At 36.6% G+C, this 22,512-nt stretch overlaps 2 protein-coding genes across 6 annotated transcripts; one reads left to right on the top strand and one right to left on the bottom strand.

Annotated features, from left to right (window-relative positions):
- Positions 1 to 2,567: 2,567 nt before the first annotated feature.
- Positions 2,568 to 19,565, top strand: LOC121765256 (protein transport protein SEC23-like). 5 transcript variants are annotated; one of them, XM_042161335.1, is made up of 14 exons: positions 2,568 to 3,133; positions 3,474 to 3,752; positions 3,998 to 4,171; positions 5,246 to 5,407; positions 6,242 to 6,384; positions 6,732 to 6,807; positions 6,887 to 7,062; positions 7,204 to 7,285; positions 8,781 to 8,858; positions 9,873 to 10,034; positions 10,649 to 10,912; positions 11,352 to 11,456; positions 11,893 to 12,062; positions 19,034 to 19,565. In XM_042161335.1, exons 1-13 carry the CDS (start codon positions 2,663 to 2,665, stop codon positions 12,034 to 12,036), a joined length of 2,316 nt encoding a protein of 771 aa, XP_042017269.1. In that variant the 5' UTR covers positions 2,568 to 2,662; the 3' UTR covers positions 12,037 to 12,062; positions 19,034 to 19,565. The 5 variants fall into 5 exon arrangements, with proteins under 5 accessions (XP_042017269.1, XP_042017267.1, XP_042017270.1 ...); XM_042161333.1 differs by having other exon boundaries at positions 19,030 to 19,565; XM_042161336.1 differs by lacking the exon at positions 19,034 to 19,565 and adding an exon at positions 13,068 to 13,603.
- On the bottom strand, positions 14,023 to 18,784 carry LOC121765257 (replication factor C subunit 3-like). The gene is made up of 10 exons (XM_042161337.1): positions 17,961 to 18,784; positions 17,694 to 17,726; positions 17,160 to 17,328; positions 16,904 to 17,082; positions 16,661 to 16,797; positions 16,446 to 16,550; positions 16,291 to 16,360; positions 16,146 to 16,220; positions 15,948 to 16,056; positions 14,023 to 15,034 (listed from the first exon to the last, which is right to left on the bottom strand). The coding sequence occupies exons 1-10, from the start codon at positions 18,765 to 18,767 to the stop codon at positions 14,991 to 14,993; spliced, it is 1,728 nt and encodes a 575-aa protein (XP_042017271.1). The 5' UTR covers positions 18,768 to 18,784; the 3' UTR covers positions 14,023 to 14,990.
- Positions 19,566 to 22,512: the final 2,947 nt, after the last annotated feature.

Raw genomic sequence — 22,512 nt, 5'->3', positions numbered from 1 at the left:
TAAAAGACTCAATTTCGCAATGTTGGGTATTTTATTTTCTCAAGCTAATTAATACAGTTAAATTAAAGACTCAATTTCGCAATGTAGGGTATTTTATTTTCTTGAGTAAGGGTCGTCTTAAATGCATAACGTTTTTATGATTTTGGTCCTGTACACTTCATTTCAAATTATTCTGTCACACCCATTTGAAAACCGGTTGGAATCAATCCATTTTGGACGACTTCATCCAAACATGGAAAGTTTTAACCAATTTTGGGTCGTCCCCCAAAATTAATGTGGACTCCGCAATCCACTAACATTACTTCTACTACCTTTATCTCATCTCTCATATTTTTTCGCATCTCTCATACTTTACCAATTACACATTAAAACTCGTGTCATTATACAAATAATCCAATTTTCCGCATGTTAAATCCAATTCACGATGATACTATTATAAATTTATGAGTTATTGGTGTGACTAGATTCCCTTCTTTCTATAAAATTGTACTCTCGTGCATAAATGTCATAACAATTTAGCATGGACATTGTATATGTATTATATTGACATATTATGGTAGCTATGTTGACATTAAACTGCTTTATGAAAAATACGAAAATTCAAGATTTTTTTTCAAATTTTAAATCGGAATATATGCAAGTGAGATCTCGTTATAATCCTTATAAAATTATCTTTAATTTGATATATGTTGTTAAAAAAACCAATTTAAATTGAGATAGTTATAATAATTTGAAATTTTGAGATATTCTTTAAAAGTTAGTTTTTATTAATTGATATTAATACCCCTAATTGACAATTTTTGTACATGCCTTGATACTCGTGGTTGAATGATCTTGTGCCTTGATTTAAGAGTGATGCTAAATGGCCATAATGTGGCCGACCATAAAGAGTTAATTTAGTCCATTTACATGTATAAAAAAAATTAGAATTACCGATATAAACTTATATGTGTGTGAATGGAATTGTGAGTTGATACTTATCTTTGAATTCCATTACGTAAAACACATTAATATCACAAATTACTGTAAACGTTGAGCAACAATCAAGAAATGACAGTAGTAATAAGTTGGGCAAAAACTACGAAAGAGCAACACTAACATGTTGAGCAACATATAATGAAGATGATATAAAAGTAAAATCAAGTAGTATTAAACCAAAAATTTGAAAAAAAATTAATTTTTTTTATTATTTAATTAATTTATGGCTGGCCATAATGTGGCCGTATAGCTTTATTCTTGATTTAATGATCCAATGCCTATCATTTAGTTATAGTTAGCAACTAAAAAGTGAGTTAGCAATATTAGGGGTGCTTATTCGGCCGGTTCCGATTAGAACCAGACCGGTTGACCGGTTACAAAATTTTCTAAATTCAAGAACCAGAACCGAAGAACCGGTTTGTCATCTAATTTTAATTCAAAATTTTACTCGAATAAAAATTTAAATAATTACATACCCAAAAAAAATAATAATCCAACATCTAAAAATATAAATATTCATGAACTTAATATCTAAAAGTACGAATAAACATAAGTCAAATAGTAAAAACTAACAAAACAACAATATTCATCATCCAATAACTAAAAATTTAAACAATTAAATGCCTAAAAAAGTCCAACACCTAAACGATAAGTCAATACCTAAATTATAATATAGAGTTAAGAAACTTGAATAATAGTAATAGTATACTCCCTCCGTCACACAAGAATACGCATTCTTTCATTTTTAGTCTGTCCCACAAGAATATGCATTAAAACTCGTTCCGAACCCAAAGTGTATATTCTTTGGGGACGGAGGGAGTATTAGGTTATATTAATACACCATCCGTTTCTCCATAGTTGAGTCATTTTTCCATTTTGGGAAGTTCCCTCATAGTTGAGTCATTTCCCTACATAGTAACTTTTTTCTCTTTCTTACTTTTCTCTCTTACTTTATTCACTTTCTACTTTATTCTCTCTACTTTTTTCCCTCTCTTACTTTTTTTATCTATTTATTTAACACATTCAACATTCATTTCTTAAACTCCGTGCCGCAAAGTTTTGCCTCAAATATGAAGAAACGGAGGGAGTATGAAATTATAAAATATAAATTAAAAATTAAATTAAAATTTAATCCGGTTCACGGTTAGGAATCGGTGGGTACCGATTAGAACGGTACCGGTTTTATTAAAAAAATTTGGAACCGGAACCGGAATCGGTTCCTCAATTAACCGTCCGGTTTCGGTTCTGATTCCGGTTAACCGAGAATCAGTTAAGTACCCCTAAGCAATATATTGCACCTCAACCTTTCCCTATATTTTTCTTATCCATAGATGAATTTGAAATATAAAAAAAAAGAAAAGAAAACATTCTTAGTAGTTCATGTATTTATGAACTCATTTTAAAGTTTATATGTAAAACAGAAAAATATTCAAAATACATTTCACAATCTATATGCAAATAAGCAACTTTTAGGCCTACTACATATATTCGATGAGCCAAAATTCAAGCCCACAAAGTATATCTGGGCCCAACGATACAAACCAAGAAAATGACATCACGCACCGAAAATGATTAAATGAATAAAAAATTAGTCAGATTAATAATTACCGTGAAATTCTGAACATCAAACGCACTGTTACTTGACTAACGACAACCGCCGGCCACCGCAGCCCGCCGCCCTACAATGACGGAATTCCTAGACCTCGAAATTCAGGACTCCGTCCGCATGCCATGGAACGTCCTCCCCGGCACTAAAGCCCACGCCGCCAACTGCGCCATCCCGATCGCTGCCATCTACACTCCTCTGAAGACGCTCCCCGAGGCCACGCCGCTCCTCCCTTACTCGCCGCTTCGATGCCGCGGCTGCCGATCCGTGATCAATCCGTTCTCGATCGTCGATTTCTCCTCCGTCAACAAGATATGGATCTGCAGCTTCTGCCTCCAGCGCAACCACTTTCCGCCTCTTTACCAGTCGATTTCGGAGCAGAATTTCCCGGCTGAGCTGTTCCCGCAGTATACGACTATCGAGTACGAGACTCCTGCTCCGCAGCCGCAGGATAAGGCGCAGCCTGGGAGCACTAATGTTTTTTTGTTTGTGGTGGATACTTGCGTTATCGAGGAGGAGCTGAGTTTTTTGAAGTCCGCTATGTTGCAGGTTCGCTTATCTTTATCACTTATTGCGATTTTTTCAATAAAGTAACGTACGCAGAATATTCAAGGGATCACGATTGAAAAATCACTTTTAAATTGAATATAAGGTCTGCTAGTGATTGCTCTGCTAGTGCATGGTTGAATATAAGGTCTTTTAAATTGGTGCTCAATTGAGAACTTGTTGGGAGCGAACTAATTTTTTGATTAATTAGATTCTTACGCCAAGCACATAAATGAAATCCTATACTCCAAACATTCATTTTAACATTTGAATATAATAAATATATAATGTCGTAGTTTTGGGACCGCTGTAACTTACTGATGGGTTATTTATCTGGATGTAGGTGTTGGGAATGGTGCCCGAGAATTGTTTGATCGGATTGATTACATTTGGTACATATGTGCATGTTCATGAGCTTGGCTTTGGGCTGATTCCAAAAATTCACGTGTTCAAGGGGACAAAAGAGGTGACTAAGGATCAATTGTTGGACCAGATGGGATTCTTTACGAAAAGACCAAGGCCGACTACAGGTGTCATAGCTGGAGTGAGAGATGGGCTGTCACAGGAGAGTGTTGGAAGGTTCTTGTTACCTGCGTCAGATTGTGAGTTCGTTCTTAATTCGGTATGGTTCTGAAGTATGGTATTATTGTACTTTTTAATTCTAATTCAAGAAGTGTCAGTGATACCTTTTATGCTTGTTTATTAATGGTTCAAAAAATGACACCTCCTTAAATGCATGTTATAGATGTAAGTTACTTGCTCTATCTAAATTCTCTTGGATCATAATATTTTGTCAGCTTGGTTAGTTAATTTATGGGATCATCAACTTATGACATTTAATTTTGCATTGTTTGTCATATATACAAGATATTAGAGGAGCTTCAGAAAGATCCTTGGCCAGTTCCATCTGATCAACGGGCTGCTAGGTGTACTGGTGCAGCATTGAGTCTGGCTGCTCATTTGCTGGGGGCATGTGTCCCTGGTTCTGGCGCTAGAATTATGGCTTTTTTGGGTGGACCATCAACAGAGGGGCCAGGAACTGTAAGTTGACCAGCCTGTGGTGTTTTTGTTTATTATCCATTATAGCTATTACTTACATCTTTAGGGTTTCTTGTTAAAAGAATATATGCTCTTATATAAGAATTTAATCTTCCACATCATTCTGAACTAGGGACAAAGCCACATTGGGGCTTGGGGGGGCATGCCCCAGCAATTTTGTAAAATATTTTAGCTATATTTGAGAATTTAGAAATTTGTCTAGGACTGTAATAAAAATAAATTGTTGCTTGTAAACACATAAATTATATCCAAATTTTGTTTATTAAATAATTCTATTATTTTGGTAAAAAAAATACATGAACTTTTTTATTTTTTTAGAATTCGGCACAATCCAAATTTCATTGGATTATAATGCGATATTCTGGAGTTCGATATAAAATCCAAAAGTATTGTTGGAAAGCTCTTGATGATAGCTTTCTAGTGTTACCCATAAGGTTGGGTTTTGATCACCGAAAGTGGTCATAATGGCTTCAAACTTGTTGCCATACAACTCCATTACTTTTAATTTTTCAGTTGGAATTTGGATTTATCTACCACTTGCCATTAGAAAGGTATGGTTGAGAACTTTTCAATAGTACATCCGAACTTCACTTCTGAATATGGAAAACCAAGTTATTGCCTTATTGGATAATGGAATTTGGACTTTACAAAATTACAAAGTATTAAGAATTCATGTGTTATTTGACCAAAAAATAGAGTTTGTTAAAAACCAAAATATGGGTGTACATAGTTGTTCATATACTTTAAGCAATTAATTCATTAAAAACAGGACTTTTCGACATTTGTAAAAAAGAGTTTAACTATTATTTTGATTTCAAGAAAAACCTTGCGTAGGAAGATATGAAATATCGAATTGGCCCCTTTCGCATGAAATACATGGCTCCATCAGTGTTCTGAACCATGCTTATTTGGGACAAACAAGTAGCACATACATATTGTTTGATCACCAATTTGCAAAATCATTCTTAATTTTTACTGCGAAGCAAATACTGTTTTACCGTGCTTTATAAGTGAATAGATAAGATTTTGCTGAAGTTTCTCCATTTTAATTTGCAGATAGTGTCCAAAAGTCTGTCTGAACCTATACGTTCCCACAAGGACCTGGACAAAGATTCGGCTCCTCACTACCACAAAGCTGTGAAGTTCTATGAAGCACTTTCAAAACAGCTTGTTCATCAAGGACATGTGCTAGACGTTTTTGCTTGTGCACTTGATCAGGTACTCATTAATGTAGATTGCATGTTAGAAAAGATAAAAATATGGTCTCTATGTTCTTCAAATGTTTGAACAACTATGAGTTATATGTTGTTAAATAGTACTCCTAGTTTGTTTTATACCTGACAACGTTTTCCTCTGGTAAATCCTTTTTGATAGTTGACGGGGGAGAAAATTCAGAGAGTATTAATAGCATGACCAAAACCGTGCACCACTGGATGTACTTTATATGAGATTAAGTGGTTGACGCATTTTTGTCCATGTCACAAAACCTGAATAGAGATAGAGCTAGGCTGATGAATTATTCAATACTTGACTAGTTTGACTTATCAATATGCGAGGCAGTATATATTGGCACATTCATGCTGGAGAGCATCAAGTTTCCACAATTCTCAATATTATGGTCTCTTTAAACTACTTGAAATCTGGAGAAAATATTGTGGTATACCGAATTATATCACACGCTAATGATCCATCGTTAGTTTTTAACATTAAATGCTTCACTTTTAACTCTTTTGGTGATAGACCTCGATGCTTTGTTAAATAGATGTACTGATGTAGTAGCACATATTCTTCTTGTGTTGTATTTGTAGTTAGGATTTTATCACTTTCTAATATATTCCATATGTTTTATTTCTTAAATTGGTAGCATGTGGATCAGTGTCTTAGAAATTTCTAACAGCCAACTTTGATTTCACTGGTGCCTAACACTGCCAATTATTGACTGCCGTCTCTGAGACTCTCTTAATAATTCCTAGTGGTTTCTTTAGTAGTATCTCACATCCTTGTTAATGAGGAAATTGGTATTCATCTTCTCTTTTTGTATGTATGTAATAGGTTGGAGTTGCCGAGCTTAAAGTAGCAGTTGAAAAAACTGGAGGGCTTGTTGTTCTTGCTGAAAGTTTTGGCCATTCAGTTTTCAAGGATTCCCTACGATGTATTTTCCAAGCTGGTGATCATGATCTGGGACTGGCATCAAAGTAAGGGGTTTTTGTCTATATAACATTGGCTAATACTCTTGGCACTAAATCAAGATATTGGTGTTAGACTTGTAATTTGGTTAACTTCACCTTTGGGAATCTTTTATCCCTTATTACCTATTTCTAATTTCTAATTTATTTGTCCTATTGAAGAAAAGTTTCTATTTACTTATATGAAATGCTCTGGCTGTGCATGCCAGTACAGCGTCTTGCTATGAAAGTTTCAAACCGTTTTAAAGTTTGAACTGTTATGATTCTTTTGTTTTAGCATACATTTTATACTAAGTAGGTAGTAAGTGAGATGATTTTAGATAGGAGTCCCAATTGAGTCTTTTTAATTCGTGCAGTGGTATATTTGAGATCAACTGCTCAAAAGATATCAAAGTTCAGGGAATAATTGGGCCTTGTGCATCACTTGATAAGGTATGGCCCCCTTAACTTCTGAAGGATCCTATGCAGTGTGCATCTAGCTAAATTTCTAACAGTTTTTGGTCTTGTACAGAAAGGTCCTTTGTGCTCTGAAACTGTTATTGGCCAAGGGAACACCACTGCATGGAAGTTATGTGGCCTTGATAAAAATACTTCCTTGTGTATAGTATTCGATGTTGCTAAGAAAGAGAGTCCAGACATTGTTTCTCAATCAGCAAACAACCAGTTCTATTTCCAGTTTCTGACATAGTAGGCTTGTGGATCAATTTTACCTTGAATAAATTCTGCTGCATTGGATCAATTTTACCTTGAATAAATTCTGACCTTGCAGCAGGTAGTTTAGTGTTTCAGTAAGGGCTTTCCTAACTTAAAGAGAAATTTTATTTCCAGTTATCAACACAGCAATGGGCAAATGAGACTCCGTGCTACTACTCTCTCGAGAAGATGGGTTGCTGGACCTGGGATCAAAGATGTAAGCATCTTTATCTCTAATTTTTCTACTCTTTTCTTGTATTTTCAATGGATCCTTGTGGGACAATCATAATAGTTCCATAATTTCATTCTCGGAAATTTTGTATCTGGTGGACAACTTAGCCCTTTTCAACGTAAGAGTTAGATCTGTAGCAACAGACATGAAAAAGCGGAGACCTTTAGGGTGAGGGGGGTTATGTTGAAGACTTGGTAAATTTTAGTTGCACACTTGCACTTGGTCATAGTTCTGGTACCTGTGTATATAACATATATCAGGTTTTTCTTTTAGGCTTATAGTAATATAATACAGAATACAGTATAACTACTTTAAAATAATGCTCAATAAGTTATTACTCTCTAAACTAGTAAATTTATTTGTTCCCTACTTGTACCCATTCAAAAAATCATCAATTTTAATAAGAAAAATAATACTCCCTCCGTCCCCAAAGAATATGCACTTTGGGTACGGCACGGGTTTTAATGCAAAATTGGGAAAGTAAGAGAGAGGTAGAGAGGAAAAGTAATTAAAGTATTGTTAGTGGAGAATGGGTCCCACCTCATTAGAGTGAAAAAAGTTTTCAAAATTGGAAAGTACATATTTTTATGGGATGGACTAAAAAGGAAAGAGTGCATATTCTTGTGGGACGGAGGGAGTAATAACCTTTTGGAGAACCCCTTTGTAAACATACATGTCCTGTCAATATTATCAATTAAAAATTCTCAAAATATGAATGGTTTTTGTGGTTACCTTTTAGAAGAGAAGCCATAGTTGGGATTTATGATCTTAAACTTTTTTTTCCATATTGAGATATATAGTAATGTATCATACTTAAAGATATTTGATTAGTTACACTGAATTTGGTAGATGCGTGAAAATATTTTATTAGAGACAATGAACTGGTAGATGCAAGGAAATATTTAATTAGTTACAATGGATTATTCGCCATTTGTTTTCACATATTATAACTTGACCTAATATTGTGATTTCTGAAATCAATAAATTATTCATTTATCTTTTGAAATAATAAAATTCCTAGGTCGCAACGCTATAAATTTGTAGAGGTTTTACTTTGTTTATTGCATTTAAGGGGAATTCTCTGACAAGATTTTGGAAGGGATTTATGGGATATGAAGAGAAATTCTTATATTCTATATTCATTGTACTTAATTGGTTGAATGGGGAACAATTAACTTACGCTTGGATTCACATACCATTAAATGTGCCATAAGTCTCACTATTATTTTCTTCTCTTGCTTATGTATGTTATCACTAGCTAAACGTATGTTCAAGATTCCCTTAGATTCACTGTTCTGTTAATGGGCATGATCAAGGATTAGAACATATAGACAGGGAAAGAAAGGTGATACATATGTATATGGATGATAAAAGTAGTTTCTGAAACTGTATCCAAGTCACACCTCTTATTTTTTATTTTTTGAGGGGGTGTATCCCAGCACTTTAAGAAAAGCATTTAAGCCTACTGTATATTCTGCAGGAACTGATATCTGGATTTGACCAAGAAGCAGCTGCTGTAGTAATGGCACGCCAAGTTTCTTTCAAAATGGAAACTGAGGTGATATACTATGCCTTTCTGTATGAGATTTTGCAAAGAAGAATATAGAATTTTCATGTTTTAGACTCCATATGCTCAAATGCTGTAGCATGAGACTACCTGTTGTGGTTCAGTTTTTAAATTAGCCTCCCATACCTTGTGTTGTATCCTGATGAAGCCGCTAATATTTTTGAAGCACATAACACTTTGACCCATAAGTAACTATATCAAGCTACAGAACCTTTCAGGAGGGGCTTTATTCTGAATCTCTGATTAAACATATGTGAAGTATTTCTAATTAGCTCTCTCTCGCACGCTCTCTGATTCTTTTGGATGGATAGGAATTTATTATTTTATTGTTTAAGGATAACACTAGAATACAAGAATGCCAGCTAAGTGGTTCCACTCCAATGCATAATAGTATCACATACAAGGAAGGCATGAATTCTCTGTAGCTAATCTAAATTCATTCCTCTTCTGAACCTTATCGGGTACTAATCCAAGTTTTCCTAAAACTCTTGCTTGCAGTGTCTTTAAGCTTGATAATTTCCATGTGCCTGATGTAACATAGAGTATATCAGCCATTTCATTTTGCTTTACAATTACCATTCTTCTGTATATATCAGTCATTATGTTCTTTATCACAAGGTCATGACATTTTTCATATGCTATTCAGCTATTGAAATGCATATGAAATTGTAATTGTATGAATGTGTTTATTCTGAGGCTATTGTTTTTAGCGTCATCTTGTACATGCTGCTGTCTTTTAATATCTTACTCTTAAGGAATGTAATAGTTAGTGTTGCATCTCTTTGTACTGGCTTCCTATGAGATAACATTTAAAGGGTTGCACTTGGTAGCTGTTTTTTTGGTTGCTACCAATTTGGTAAGGTACAAGAACTGATAAATTTCTTATGTTTCTAATTATGTGCTGAGGATGGGTGCTATGCCTGTTGCGGTGTTGCCTTCTAATTGCTTTTTAGTATTATTTGCTTTACCTTTTTGTCCTCAAATAAATTTTAACTTTCTCTGCAGGCTGAATTTGACCCAATAAGGTGGCTGGATAAGTCATTGATACATATATGTACACAATTCGGAGAGTACCAGAAGGATAACCCATCTTCTTTCGGGTTATCCCCTAGACTATCAATATTTCCTCAGTTCATGTTCCACCTGCGGCGTTCACAATTTGTCCAGGTAGTGAGGGATTACAATTTGATATAACTCACAACTACAATGACTGGATAGGAATTAAATGAAGTGGAACAGGCAAATAAGCCAGAAAAATAGTCGGTATGACAGGCACTTACTCGTACCACATGATGAGAAAACTACTTACATAGTCATATGCTCTATTGTTGATGTTATTTTTACTTGTTGAGATGCTGTAGCTCTTTTCTAAATGGGAAAGTAATAGATGTCTCTCATACTGATTAAGTAAAGAAACATATGCCATCTGTTTGGGTATAAACTGCTCTTAAATTCAGATTCATCTAATATTAAAATGTGTGTGATGTCCAGTAATCACACAGAGTTGGTGCTAACTATTTTTCTGCTATTCACTCTGAAAGTAATGTTATATACTTCCCTCAAACAAAATAAATAAAATAAAAAAGGTTAGGTTAAACATGCTATTTCTTACCTTTTAAATGGAAAATTCAAGAAAATGAGATCAAAATTCAAAACTTAAATGTTGTAGGATAGAGATAGCCTATATGAGATTGTTTTCTTCATGACACCACCTCTAAAACTTTGTAGACTATTGTTTCATTGAGCTGAGATCTGAATTTGTTTTTATCCTCTCTATTAAGGTATTCAACAATAGCCCTGATGAGACGGCATACTTTAGGATGATTCTGAACAGAGAAAATGTTTCTAATTCAGTTGTCATGATTCAACCTTCCCTGATCTCCTACGCTTTCAACTCTGGGCCAGAAGCTGCACTTCTCGATGTGGTTTCCATTGCTGCTGATAAAATCCTTCTTCTTGATTCGTATTTCACTATTGTTGTATTTCATGGAGCATCTATTGCTCAATGGCGAAAAGCTGGATATCATGAATTGCCTGAACATCAGGTAAGTCTGTCGGTTGTTATATGAATTTTCTCCATACATGTACTTCAATTATATCTGGGAACTCCTGAAATGGTGGTACAAGATGATTTAAGTTAACATGGAGTATGTTATATTGAATTCAGGGCTGCTTGTTGGTCTTAATATATAAAGATAATAAATTGTCCCCCATCACTTTGGCTAGAGCACTAGACATTGATCCATTCTATGGTAGATGATGAAGTAATCTGAATGTGTTTTTTTGTCCCCTTCTCACTCTATCATAACGATTGAGATATTTGTTTCATCTCCACCAGAAAAAAATATAATACGATGCTCGTATTATAATACATTTGATGCGGTGGAAAGTGATTATCAACCTAGAGAAGAAAGTTTTTAAGTCTAGGCATTAGTTCAGTGACTGTTTTGCATGGTTACCTTATCAAATATTTTGTTATTTTAGGCCTTCGCTCAGTTGCTACAAGCTCCCCGAAGTGACACAGATGCGATAATAAGAGAAAGATTCCCAGTTCCTCGTCTTGTAATCTGTGATCAGCACGGTTCTCAGGTTTTTTATTGTCTTTCATCAGAACTAGTATTCGCATAACAAGTGTTTATGGCACTCTGGCCTCATTGGCATACATTGTTTGTTGTTACTCCTGGCACTTTAGTATGTCTTAGTATAAAATAAACATTAATTGAATTAAATGCTCTGGGAATTCACTGAATTATCTATATTAAGTTCAGAATATTGCTTAGGCTTTAAAACAAGTTATATGGGTTGTTGGATGATTGAATATTCTTTATATTTGTTTTATTTTGTGTTGACATACCTTGAATCAATGTAATCAAACAATGAACTTAATCCAGTTGCATGTCCTAAAGCTATCTAATCATGTAAACTGATATTTAGAATGTGCGTCATTTTAAGGTGATATTTAAAATACTAAGGAGCTTTATCTGATGCTGCCCTAATATGACAGTTATTGACATAAAATGTGCAGGCCCGTTTTCTTCTAGTGAAGTTAAATCCTTCAGCTACCTATAATTCAGATACTCAAGCAGCTCCTGGAGGTGATATCATCTTCACTGATGATGTCAGCTTTGAGGTCTTCTCGGACCACCTGCAGCGCTTGGCAGTTCAATAGAGTGGTACTTACCAACACTTTCTGAGGTTAGATAGCACAGAACTGATTTTGTAAACTGTTTTTTTCTTTCTAGAAAGTAATATGAACAGTGTGTCTTAATATTACGCCCTCATTGGAAAAGGCTTGTAGACTCTCTATGATCCTATTACTATTAATGAAAATTAAGGTTTGCTGTTCGAGTTTGTTATCAGTTTTAAATACCTGAATGATCCCTTTGCATCTTTTTGATCGTGAGAGAGTGTGTGTGCCGTGTGGTTGGAATAACCTGTCTGTATTATCAAGTTACTCCCCCCGTCCCACTCTAATTGACACATTTCCTAAAATGGAAATATCACTATCTCTACTTTATTCTCTCTCCACTCAACTCAAAAAACAAAACTGCATAAAATCCTGTGCCAAATAGGAACTGCTCCACTTAGAGTGGGACAGATGGAGTATTACTTAAAACAATAATGTCTGTCATAAAATAGTTCTTGTTTCTCTAATTTATATCTATGAATGAACCAGTAGCTCCACTTTTATTCGTGTTTCCTTTCCTCCCATTTAACCATGGTGCCGTGATCTATCTCCTGCTCATTGTAATGCAAAGCTGTTCTCGTTCTGTTATTTGGCATTTGGTTTATTATCAGGTGAACCGATTTGATAAATTAAACCAAGTATTATTGTGACTGTAAATCTGATTTACCTTACAACTATGTGCAAACTATTAATATTTTCATTATTAATATACTACAACACTGAGCAAAGGGCTGAGCTACATCATCCATTTGATTTGTTCATATGATCATGTTATGTTTTTTAAGACTTGAAGAGAAAAAGGCCCTTCTCTTTGTAGCCATTCCTTTACGTTTACGTGCATCTTTCCAAATTCTGCTATTTACTAGGGACCCCTGCAGAGATGAACATTTTCTTGTACACATCTATATGTAGATACTCCTTCAGATGGAAGACTTCTTCATTCCTGTCGTTGCTCTTGGCTTTCAATAATGTTCCCTTTTTACGAGAGTCTACCATACCCCTTCAAATTGCAGATGGAGCTTGTTACTCCACCAGATTAACTTATCAGCTTAAGGCCCGGGTGATCCTCATAAGAATCATGACAAGAACATTTGGCTACCTTGTCCCACGCGATAAGATACATTTGTATAGGAGCGAAGCTGCTGCTAAACTCTAGGTCAATCTTGGAAAAAACATCCCTGAACAAGGTTCTAGCACCATGCCAAGCGTGTCCGAAGAAGAAATGCAAGCAAAGAAAGCATGCTCGAAAGTAGCATACCAAGCTAGAATTAGGCACACATCCAACTGTATGTGAACTATTAGTATGGTCAACAATTCACTGCAATGCAAGAGGCAAACTACAATTATTTTGTTGGCTCTTTAAATTGTCACGTAGTGGTTCAGGCATCTCTTTGCTTAACACACCGAGTTTGAAATTAGTTTGTAAATGTATCCACAAGATTCACTTTTTAACTATTTAGCGGTCCAAATGGTAGACTCTGGCAATGTAAGTTATTGCACCATTATCACATTTTACTCAATGGACTGAACAAGAATCCCTCTTTTCCAAGCTTCGGGAGATGACATGACAAGAAACATATTTCGTTGTGAAGGCTTTTGATTGTGCTTATTTTCTGGGATGGTACTACAGTATATTCTTAAATACTAAATAGTGATTGATGTAAGTGGCCCAGGAACCTTCTTGTATAAAATGTAAGCAATTAATGTTCTGCTGATACTTACATATGCTGAGACATAATGTGCTACAGTACATGTGGTTTATGCGGTTCCAGTGATTCATAGAGGTCCACTACACTGCTTATGATAAATTAATACTCCCTCCGTCCCATAGAAATAGGCCATTTGGGTTTGGCACGGGTTTTAATGTGTAATTGGTAAAGTGAGAGAGAAGGAGAAAAAGGTAACCATAAATGGATATGAGTCATATGACTATTTGAATGGGACGGACGAACAGTGAAATATGGCCTATTTCTATGGGACGGAGGGAGTATTTGCTTGTACGCTTATATCTGATATTTGGAAATTTCAATTGTTTCATTGATAATATTGTGGGTTGAGTGAATGAACATCAGTTGCTTTTCACTTATATTTTCTTGGCTTATGTTTCTCAGCTCATTCTTTGCAGCAACTAACATTTCAAGTGATGTATTTTTCCTTATGTTGGTGTTTAGATCTGTTGAGTCATTTTCTTCCTTCTATTTACAACTTGAGGGAGCAAGAGCTAGGATAATTTATTGAAGTATTACATAAACAGTCACTTTTAGTCGTATCTTGATGTAATACTGTTCCATGGTTATCAAGACAATGGAAGTAGGTTCTGCCTTCTTTTTTCTCGTCTTTGTTTTTTGTGAGGAGTTGGAGAAATTCTCTAATAATACAGCGTGAGGTGTACCTCTTGAGATGTACTAGCCATAAAGTTGACTCAAGAGGGTGGTGCTGGGTTTGCCTTAGATAGCAGATTCTCCCTGTGCTATCTTTCTTGTTTAACAGTAATTATTTTGAGCTCTTGAATTTGAAGTGGGTGATGTGGTCACTTATTTCTGTTGATAACTTTAGCAATTTTTGTAATTTATGCAGCCCGAAAATCACATGTAAAGTGTTATTATTCAATCTTATCCATGCATGCTTGGATTTCAGGGAGGAATATGCGGCTAAAGAGAATTATTATTCAGAACAGTTTGAACTAATTATATATTATGAATAAGACAGGAAAATTCCAGCATAAGGTTGCAAGCAGAAAAGGTTTTTTATTCAATGTTTTACAGGATATAGAAAGATAACTTGTTTGTTAATATTACTATTATTTATTTGTTTTACCGGCTTATATTATGCTGCAATCATGTATGATAAGGCATAGCTAGAATCTGTACTAACTAAAATATGGAATGGTGGATAAGATCTTGGGTGTTGCCTGGTTTCTTCTGGTTAGACTCCTTTTAAACCCAAGCTTTGTACCAACTCATGAATCTCGCTATGAACTCTAAAAGAGAAAGAAATAGGAGAAGTGTTAAGCACACAAAATATATACATAATGATTGAACAGTCATTCGAGCTGTAGGAAGTATGAACTGTAGATTTTGCTCTTGTGATTAAAATGAAATTGATTTTCCCCTACTGCAAGAGAAAAGAAAGAAGTATGATCCCATTGCCTGAAACATCCCAATTCTAGTGTTTGCAAAAAGTACTAGGCAAATAACAATTTGTTTCTATATTGAACTTGTGCTGTGTGGGTTTTAAGTTTTAACTGTGAGAAAAGCTGATGATGGATATTCACACTGGACATGCTAGCAAGTCTGTCTCACCATTGACTCTGGTTAATTGTAATTTTCATTCTACTGTTCATTGTTAACTTGTCCTCCCTAGGCAGGTTCATTTTTGTCCATTCCTTGAGTATAACCAGGTTCAATATTTAAAACTAAACTGAGAAACCAGCAATCTCAAAGTAGTTTATCAAGTTTGAGTAGATTTTACTCCATAAGGTCTCCCCTTGTCCAATTTGGGTTTAGGCTACTGTACAAATAAGTTTTATCTAATTATTTCATTGTATTTTGGTGTTGGTTTATTATAGTAACAGGTAAGTTGTTAAGCTAGATTCGTATATGCTTTACTCTTTGTTTAAATAGAGAAACCAATTCTGTTATCATCTATTGATTGGGAACTTCCTGGAGTTGGGCACATTAGTGAAATAATATTGAAAATTCTAAATAACAGTAATATCTTAGTTCTAGCACAAACATTTCTCTTCTATGCTTCAAAAATATCTGTAGGACTGTTTCCTGGCATTCTTCTGGAATTGCTCCTATTGACTATGGTTTCATATCTTATGTGAAGGATCTACAATATACTGTGTTACTCTGTATATCTCATTCTTATAATTGATTCTTCTTGCTTACCTTCAATGTTCATGAACTCGTGTACGTTCTTTCGTGGATCACATGGTTGTTTTCCAGATTCCACGAGTTGATGTGTGGAGGCCAAGTACTTTCTGGTAACATGATTTTTCTGAGAGTGAGAATGGAAGGGATCAGTTAGTTGTCCATGCTGTGTCACTTCTATCATGGACAAGCGAGTCTATAAAAATGTTTATATACTTTAGAGTCGTATAACTTATCAAACTGAGGCAGTAAATGTTGTGGAAGAATTATTTTTAATTCGTCTTTTAGAGCCTGCAAAAGACATAATATGTTAACACGATTGAAATTGTCGATGGTATGCATAAAATTGGATTAATCTTACTTGCAATAGGAATCCTGGAGCCACATTGTGCTCTAAAAGTATTTGAAGTTCTTGACGGATATTGTAAAGCCTGTGGGTATATGCATTTGCACTGTCAACTTAAAAAATAGCCAATGGCTAAATTTAGAAGATAATCTATGTTAGATGGAATTTACTGTTTTGGGCTCTGCTCTTTGACAGCATTTCTTGCAATTTTGGCTAATGTATCTTCCCATCCAGTTCTGATAAGTTGAGCTCCCTTCAGGGAAGCCTTGCAGCAACTTTATTGCACAAGGTATGGGAAATGGAGATATTAGCCAAATTAGACAACTGGGAACCAGAGACATAATTTACGGCAAGAACTAAATATGTGCACTTTTCTATACTGTACTTGAAGTTCCAGGTAGCTTCGAATGAGCGTATAGCTTGTCTTAGGTTATTCCTGGAATTCTGAGTAATTTTATCGGCCAATTGTTGAGGTAGCTTTATCCCTTCTTGGTGTGCTATGGAGGCCAATACTTTCAGAATCTGTAGAAAAGAGAGAATTGCTTAGATGGAAGATATATCTTGAAGTCAGTCAGATTTTGGGGAAGGTGAATCGACAGTTTGGAAGTATGAGACAGAGAGACTGCACCTCTTCATTTGTAGGTTCGAGGAGTTGAATAAACCTGCACAGTGGCTTTATAGACTCAAGTTTTGAGGCATCACTACAGCAGAAAAATACCTTGTTACATCCTTTGAACTTCTCTAGCATCCATTTCATATACGACAGGGAATCAGTTGATAGCTTGTCTACTTCGTATAGGATAATAGCTGTTATTCATTAGATACTGTTATTGATCTGCAAGTTTAAAGCCAGATAATTCTTGTTAAAGATTTGATATATGTACCTCTACTGTTCTCAAGGTTGCTGTGCAATACTTTGTCAGAATTCTGATTTTTCTCATTGATAAGTTCAAGTATCACATGCTTTGCGTAACCTTTAAGTTCAGAAAGGTTGACTTCAGTATGTTGAGGTGATACCATTAAGTTTACGTGGATGCTTTCCACTGCTTCTCCCTGTAAGTCAAATATTTAAATCTACTGGGAACATACAAATTTCACAAGCTCCTTGACTTAGTCGTATTTCCCTCTCATGTGTAAATTTGATTAGGTAATGAAGAGGGGTTTGCTAGCACTTAGAAGTGTATGCAGTGAAAAGGCATCACTAAGCAGGTTGCTTCTTTCTTTTCCTGAGTTAAATCAGTATTTGGATCAACTGCTGTTTATAGATGGCTAATATGCTAACAAATTCAATTATACTCTTCTAATTCTGCTAGCAAAGCTTATCTAATGCAATTTTGGGGCTGTGAATATTCCATAAGTAATCCCAAAATTAATTATGAATATTCGATGAGGTGCTACTATTTACTTGTGCAGTTTACCTTGAAGTGAAATTCCTTGCGTTCTTCTTTTGCCTGTGGATAACAAAGTCAAATGATCACATAACTGCAAGTATGCACTAAGTATTACTGGGACAGAGTAGTATCCGCATTTGAATGAGTTTTCTGTCAATACTATGAATATAGGTAGTCTTTCAAAATGATTGGTTTAGTTGCTCTTAGAGTGATATTACTAAATGGTGTGCATATTAAGAACTGCATTTTTCCGGCCCTTGATATCTGCTATATAGATGAGAATTTAACTGTAACCTGCACTTTGTCTGGTCCAAAAGCTTCCCTAAGCAAAGCACAAATCATGGTTCTCTTTCCTACTCCTGGGTTGCCTTCACATATGAAGTGACCAAAGTCTTCTCCTTTTTCGTGAAGATTTCTTACTACTGCCTGTAGTTCAAGTGCAGCTTTCCTGTTGCATAGAAAATCCTGCAGGTGTAGAGGCCTATACTTCTCTGCCCAGATATACTCTATTTCATATTCATTTGTGTTTGTCTCCTGGTTGTCATATCTAACTCCTCTGGTGGATGGAGTCTGATGTGCTGGTGCTGGACTCTGTAAAACCATCGGTGATGTTGGTGCAGATTGTGATTCTGAGAGCGGTGTTGGCGGTGGTGAGGGAAATGATAGTACTTTCGGTTGTGTTATCTGAGGTAGTGTATGTGGTAACGATTCGAGTAGAGGTTCGTTTAGTGGTGACAGTGGCAGCATTGGTAGTGGCTCAAAGTCTCTCTCCCTCAAGGGCTTCTGGGAAGCCATAGTAGTATCTTCATTTATCATTCCAAGAAGACTGGCATTTTCTCTCTCAGACTCCTTTTTTTTCTTCTTGGCTTTGACTTTTGCGGCTGCTGCTACACTCTCTGTGGTTTTTGATGCACAACCATCTTGGGAGGTTTTGTTAGAAGAAAAACTCGATGAGGAATTGCCTCGTTTGAGTTTTTTCTGGCTAAACCAAGACGAGCTCCATTCACGCACTTTGACAGCAAAACGAGACTTGGAGCCAGAGCTGATGGAACTTGCTGATTGACTCTCTCTTCCAGGACTAGACTCGGAGTGTTTTTCCATATTGATAGCAACGGAAAGGTCTGTTTTATAGCATGGCCTGATGGATTTTGCTGCATTTCTTTCGCTTACAGGGTTGAACCCTGAGAGTTTTCCTCTGTTGATATCCAGTGAAAAGTCGGTTAATCCCTTATAATAGGGGCTGCTGCCATTGTACCTTGCTTCTATCAGTGCATTTCTTTTGTTGAATTCGTGCAGATTTTCTTCTGTCAGGTTTAGATCCATTTTATCTCCTCTGACATACTCACCGAGTTTCTTGGACCAGGTAGTCACCGGCGAACCAACTGAACGAGCTGACCTGGCCGGCTGGCTCAACAGAGGTAGGTTCAAGTGGGATGGTGAGCGCGGGCTGGGGTGTTTCGAAATGAGGACCGACATCTGAGAGTGTAAGATTTTATTCAACTCTCTTTGCTTTCCTGATAAGAAAAAAGTTGATCTTGTGTTATGGTGTGTGAGGAGAAGGTGTTGTTCTTTTTGTCGCTCCAGACAGACATTAGAGGCGTTAACTATGAGAAAAAAGAAGAAAAAAAATGAATTTGGTGTGAAATACTATGGAGAATCGAAAATGATGGATCAATGCAAATATCAATATATTTTTGTGTCATCATGTCCATGACAGACTGTATTTAGGAACAATCAACTGATTTATTAAGTGAAGAAGAGAAACTATAAATTTGTGGTTCTTTTCTGTCATTGTAATTTGATCCAGCTTGTTAAACATGTGTTTATAACCATCAATCGACGATCAGGATAATTATATTTTTGTACTTAATTATATCATTGCTGATTTTGATGAAGAGAGAAGTAACGTTATCATTACTTTGTACTAACTGTTTGGAGCAAAACTCCTCATATTGCGTGAAGGATATTTATTATTTTAACTAGAGATAAACTTATAATTCCTCCGTTTTTCAAAAATAGCAATTTTTAAAACGTCACAAATTTTAATATAAAATTAATAAAGTAAGAGATTAAAAAAGATGTATCAGTGAAAAATGAGTCTCATTTCTGAAAAAAAAGTTCTTAAAATAGAAAATTTATATTTTTAAAAAACAGACTAAAAGGAAAGAGTTTCTACCTTTAAGAAACTGAGGTAATTTTAGAACATCATTTCACGTCTTTTTCTACTGAAAAATTATGTAGATCATGGTGCACGATGTAGCCTCTCCTGTAGGCTCTTCTATGGGAAAATGTTAGTGGAAAGTGGGATTAGTTTTATACTCCTCTGTCCCATAAAAATGAATCATATTTCTTTTTTCGTCCGTTTCATAGAAATAGTCAATATCTATTTATGGCAACATTTTACTCTTTTTTACTTTATCATTTATCGGCTCCATTATCCACTAAACAATTGCAACTACTATTTCTCCTTCTCTTTTACTTTACCAATTACGGACTATAACTCGTGCCAAAATGGCCTATTTCTATGGGACAGAGGGAGTATAGTTTTGGGGATTTTGGTCCCTAAACCATCAACTTACTCAAATATATGCTATTTCCCATAAACTATAAAAATGGTAAGAAAAATCACAAACTTTGGTGTCAATTGTTTTTCCCATTACAGGGTCAAAAGGCGGACCCAGATGGATAACATGACATTTTTAATCCTAGTTGTTGCTACTTCTCTTCACGTAGCGTATGATTTGTAAAACCATAGAGTTAAAATTAAAACATGTAAGAAACAAAATAGGAGTAATATATTAGTCGATTCAAAGTACGATTTGTCAGTCAAATTCTAAGATTTATCGAAAAAGCTAGGGAAGGAAACAATGTCGTAAGGTTTTAAATTTCTAGTGTGCAGACGCAGACTTTACAATTGTCCAAGTAGATCGAATATTGTCGGGATATTTTAAAATCAGGTCGAGCTGGGAAAACAACATGCTCAAAGTTATGATTTTTCATACTTATATAGTTTATGGGAAATAGTAGATTTTTGGGAAAGCTAATGACTTTACGGACCAAAACCCCTTAGCTATATAATAAATTGTGGGGTCTATCTACCATTCATTTGTAGTAAAAGTGAACCGGGACTCCTAATGGTAGACGACCTAAAATGGCAAACAGAGACTCCTAATGATAAACAAACTAAAATGGTAAACCGAGACTCTTACTGGCGGATGGAAGAAGTATTAAATTTTTATCTAAATAAATTTGAATTAAAATTGGATGAAATAATTGGTTCTTCGGTTTATACTAACTGACCGGTTAAAAACTAGCTAGTTTCGATTCTGGTTCTTAGTATATAAAATTCGTGTCAATTAATCGATATTTCGGTTTAGAACTGGAACCGGCCAAAGAAGCCGGCCTAGGGTCAGGCATACTCTCTCAAGTCTCCCCCGGAAATCCGTTGGCGGTGTGGGGGAGGCCACAACGAGACTCGCATGTGATAGCCCGATGCCATACCACCTTTAGAGCATCCACAATAGTGGACGAGCGACTAGCGAGCCGCTCGTCCGTCGCGCTCGTCCACTATTGCGACCGACGTCCCGCTCACGGACGAGCGGTCGTCCGTCGTATAATGCGGTTGTCTGTCGTGGTGTCCGTCGGCTCGTCCGCTATTGCGAGCACCCGACGGACGAGCGCACGGACGAGACCGTATATTTGTTTTTTATTTCTTTTTTTACCTCTATATATACGGCTCGTTTCGGTTCGTTTTCATTCGCACCACTTGTATTAACGAGTTTCTCTTCTTTCACTCTACAGTTCTCGACATCCCGGAATGGCTAGTGGTAGTGGTAGTGGTAGTGGTGGTGCGGATGGTAGTTGTGCGGGTGGCAGTGGTAGTGGGGCGGGTAGTGGTGGTTGGGATAGTGAAGCAGCGCGGCAAATCCGCGAACAGATACGGGCCTATACGTCCGCTGAGATAAATCGTCTGATGAGAGGGCCTTGCAGCAGCAGCAACAGCAGCCGGCGGTACCTCACCCCATCCAACATCGAGTTGTAGTACACCGCGACCACGTCGCTGTACACCAACGGCTGTTTGACGACTATTTCGCTGATCAGCCGCGATTTGAGGACAACTTCTTCCGCCGGCGTTTTAGGATGCACCAGGATCTATTTATGCGTATCGTGAACGCTTTAGAGCGTCGATACACGTACTTCCGATTCAGGGAGGATGCGAGTGGTAGACCCGGTCACTCGCCTATACAGAAGTGCACTGCTGCAATTAGGCAGTTGGCTTACGGAGGCACGGCCGACATGTTCGACGAGTACCTCCACATCGGCGAGACGACTGCCCGCGATTGTCTCAAGTATTTTTGTCAGGGCGCCAATCAAATATTCGGGGAGAGGTACCTGCGGAAGCCTACCCCCCAAGACTGCCAGGAACTGATGGATATGCACGGGGCGGTGCACGGGGTTCCAGGGATGTTGGGCAGTATAGATTGCATGCATTGGGAGTGGAAGAACTGTCCCACCGCCTGGAAGGGTCACTACACGATCGACTTTAAAGGCAAGAATCTCACGATGATCCTCGAAGCGGTAGCTGACTAACGGCTTTGGATTTGGCATGCATGTTTTGGGGTAGCCGGAGGGAACAACGACGTCAACGTTCTCCAGTCGTCGCCCCTTCTCAACGAGCAGTGCCAGGGCGTTGGTCCGACCATCAGTTTTGTCGCCAACGGCAACCAACATCATATGGGCTACTATTTGGCGGATGTGATATACCCTAGGTGGCCCGTCTTTGTGAAGACAATCAGATGTCCGACAGGAGTCATCGCGCAAGGATGTGGAGTGGACATTTGGTGTG

Source organism: Salvia splendens, chromosome 14, assembly GCF_004379255.2.
Source record: "Salvia splendens isolate huo1 chromosome 14, SspV2, whole genome shotgun sequence".
Classification (NCBI taxonomy): domain Eukaryota; kingdom Viridiplantae; phylum Streptophyta; class Magnoliopsida; order Lamiales; family Lamiaceae; genus Salvia; species Salvia splendens.
This window is presented reverse-complemented; position numbering and strand designations above follow the sequence as displayed.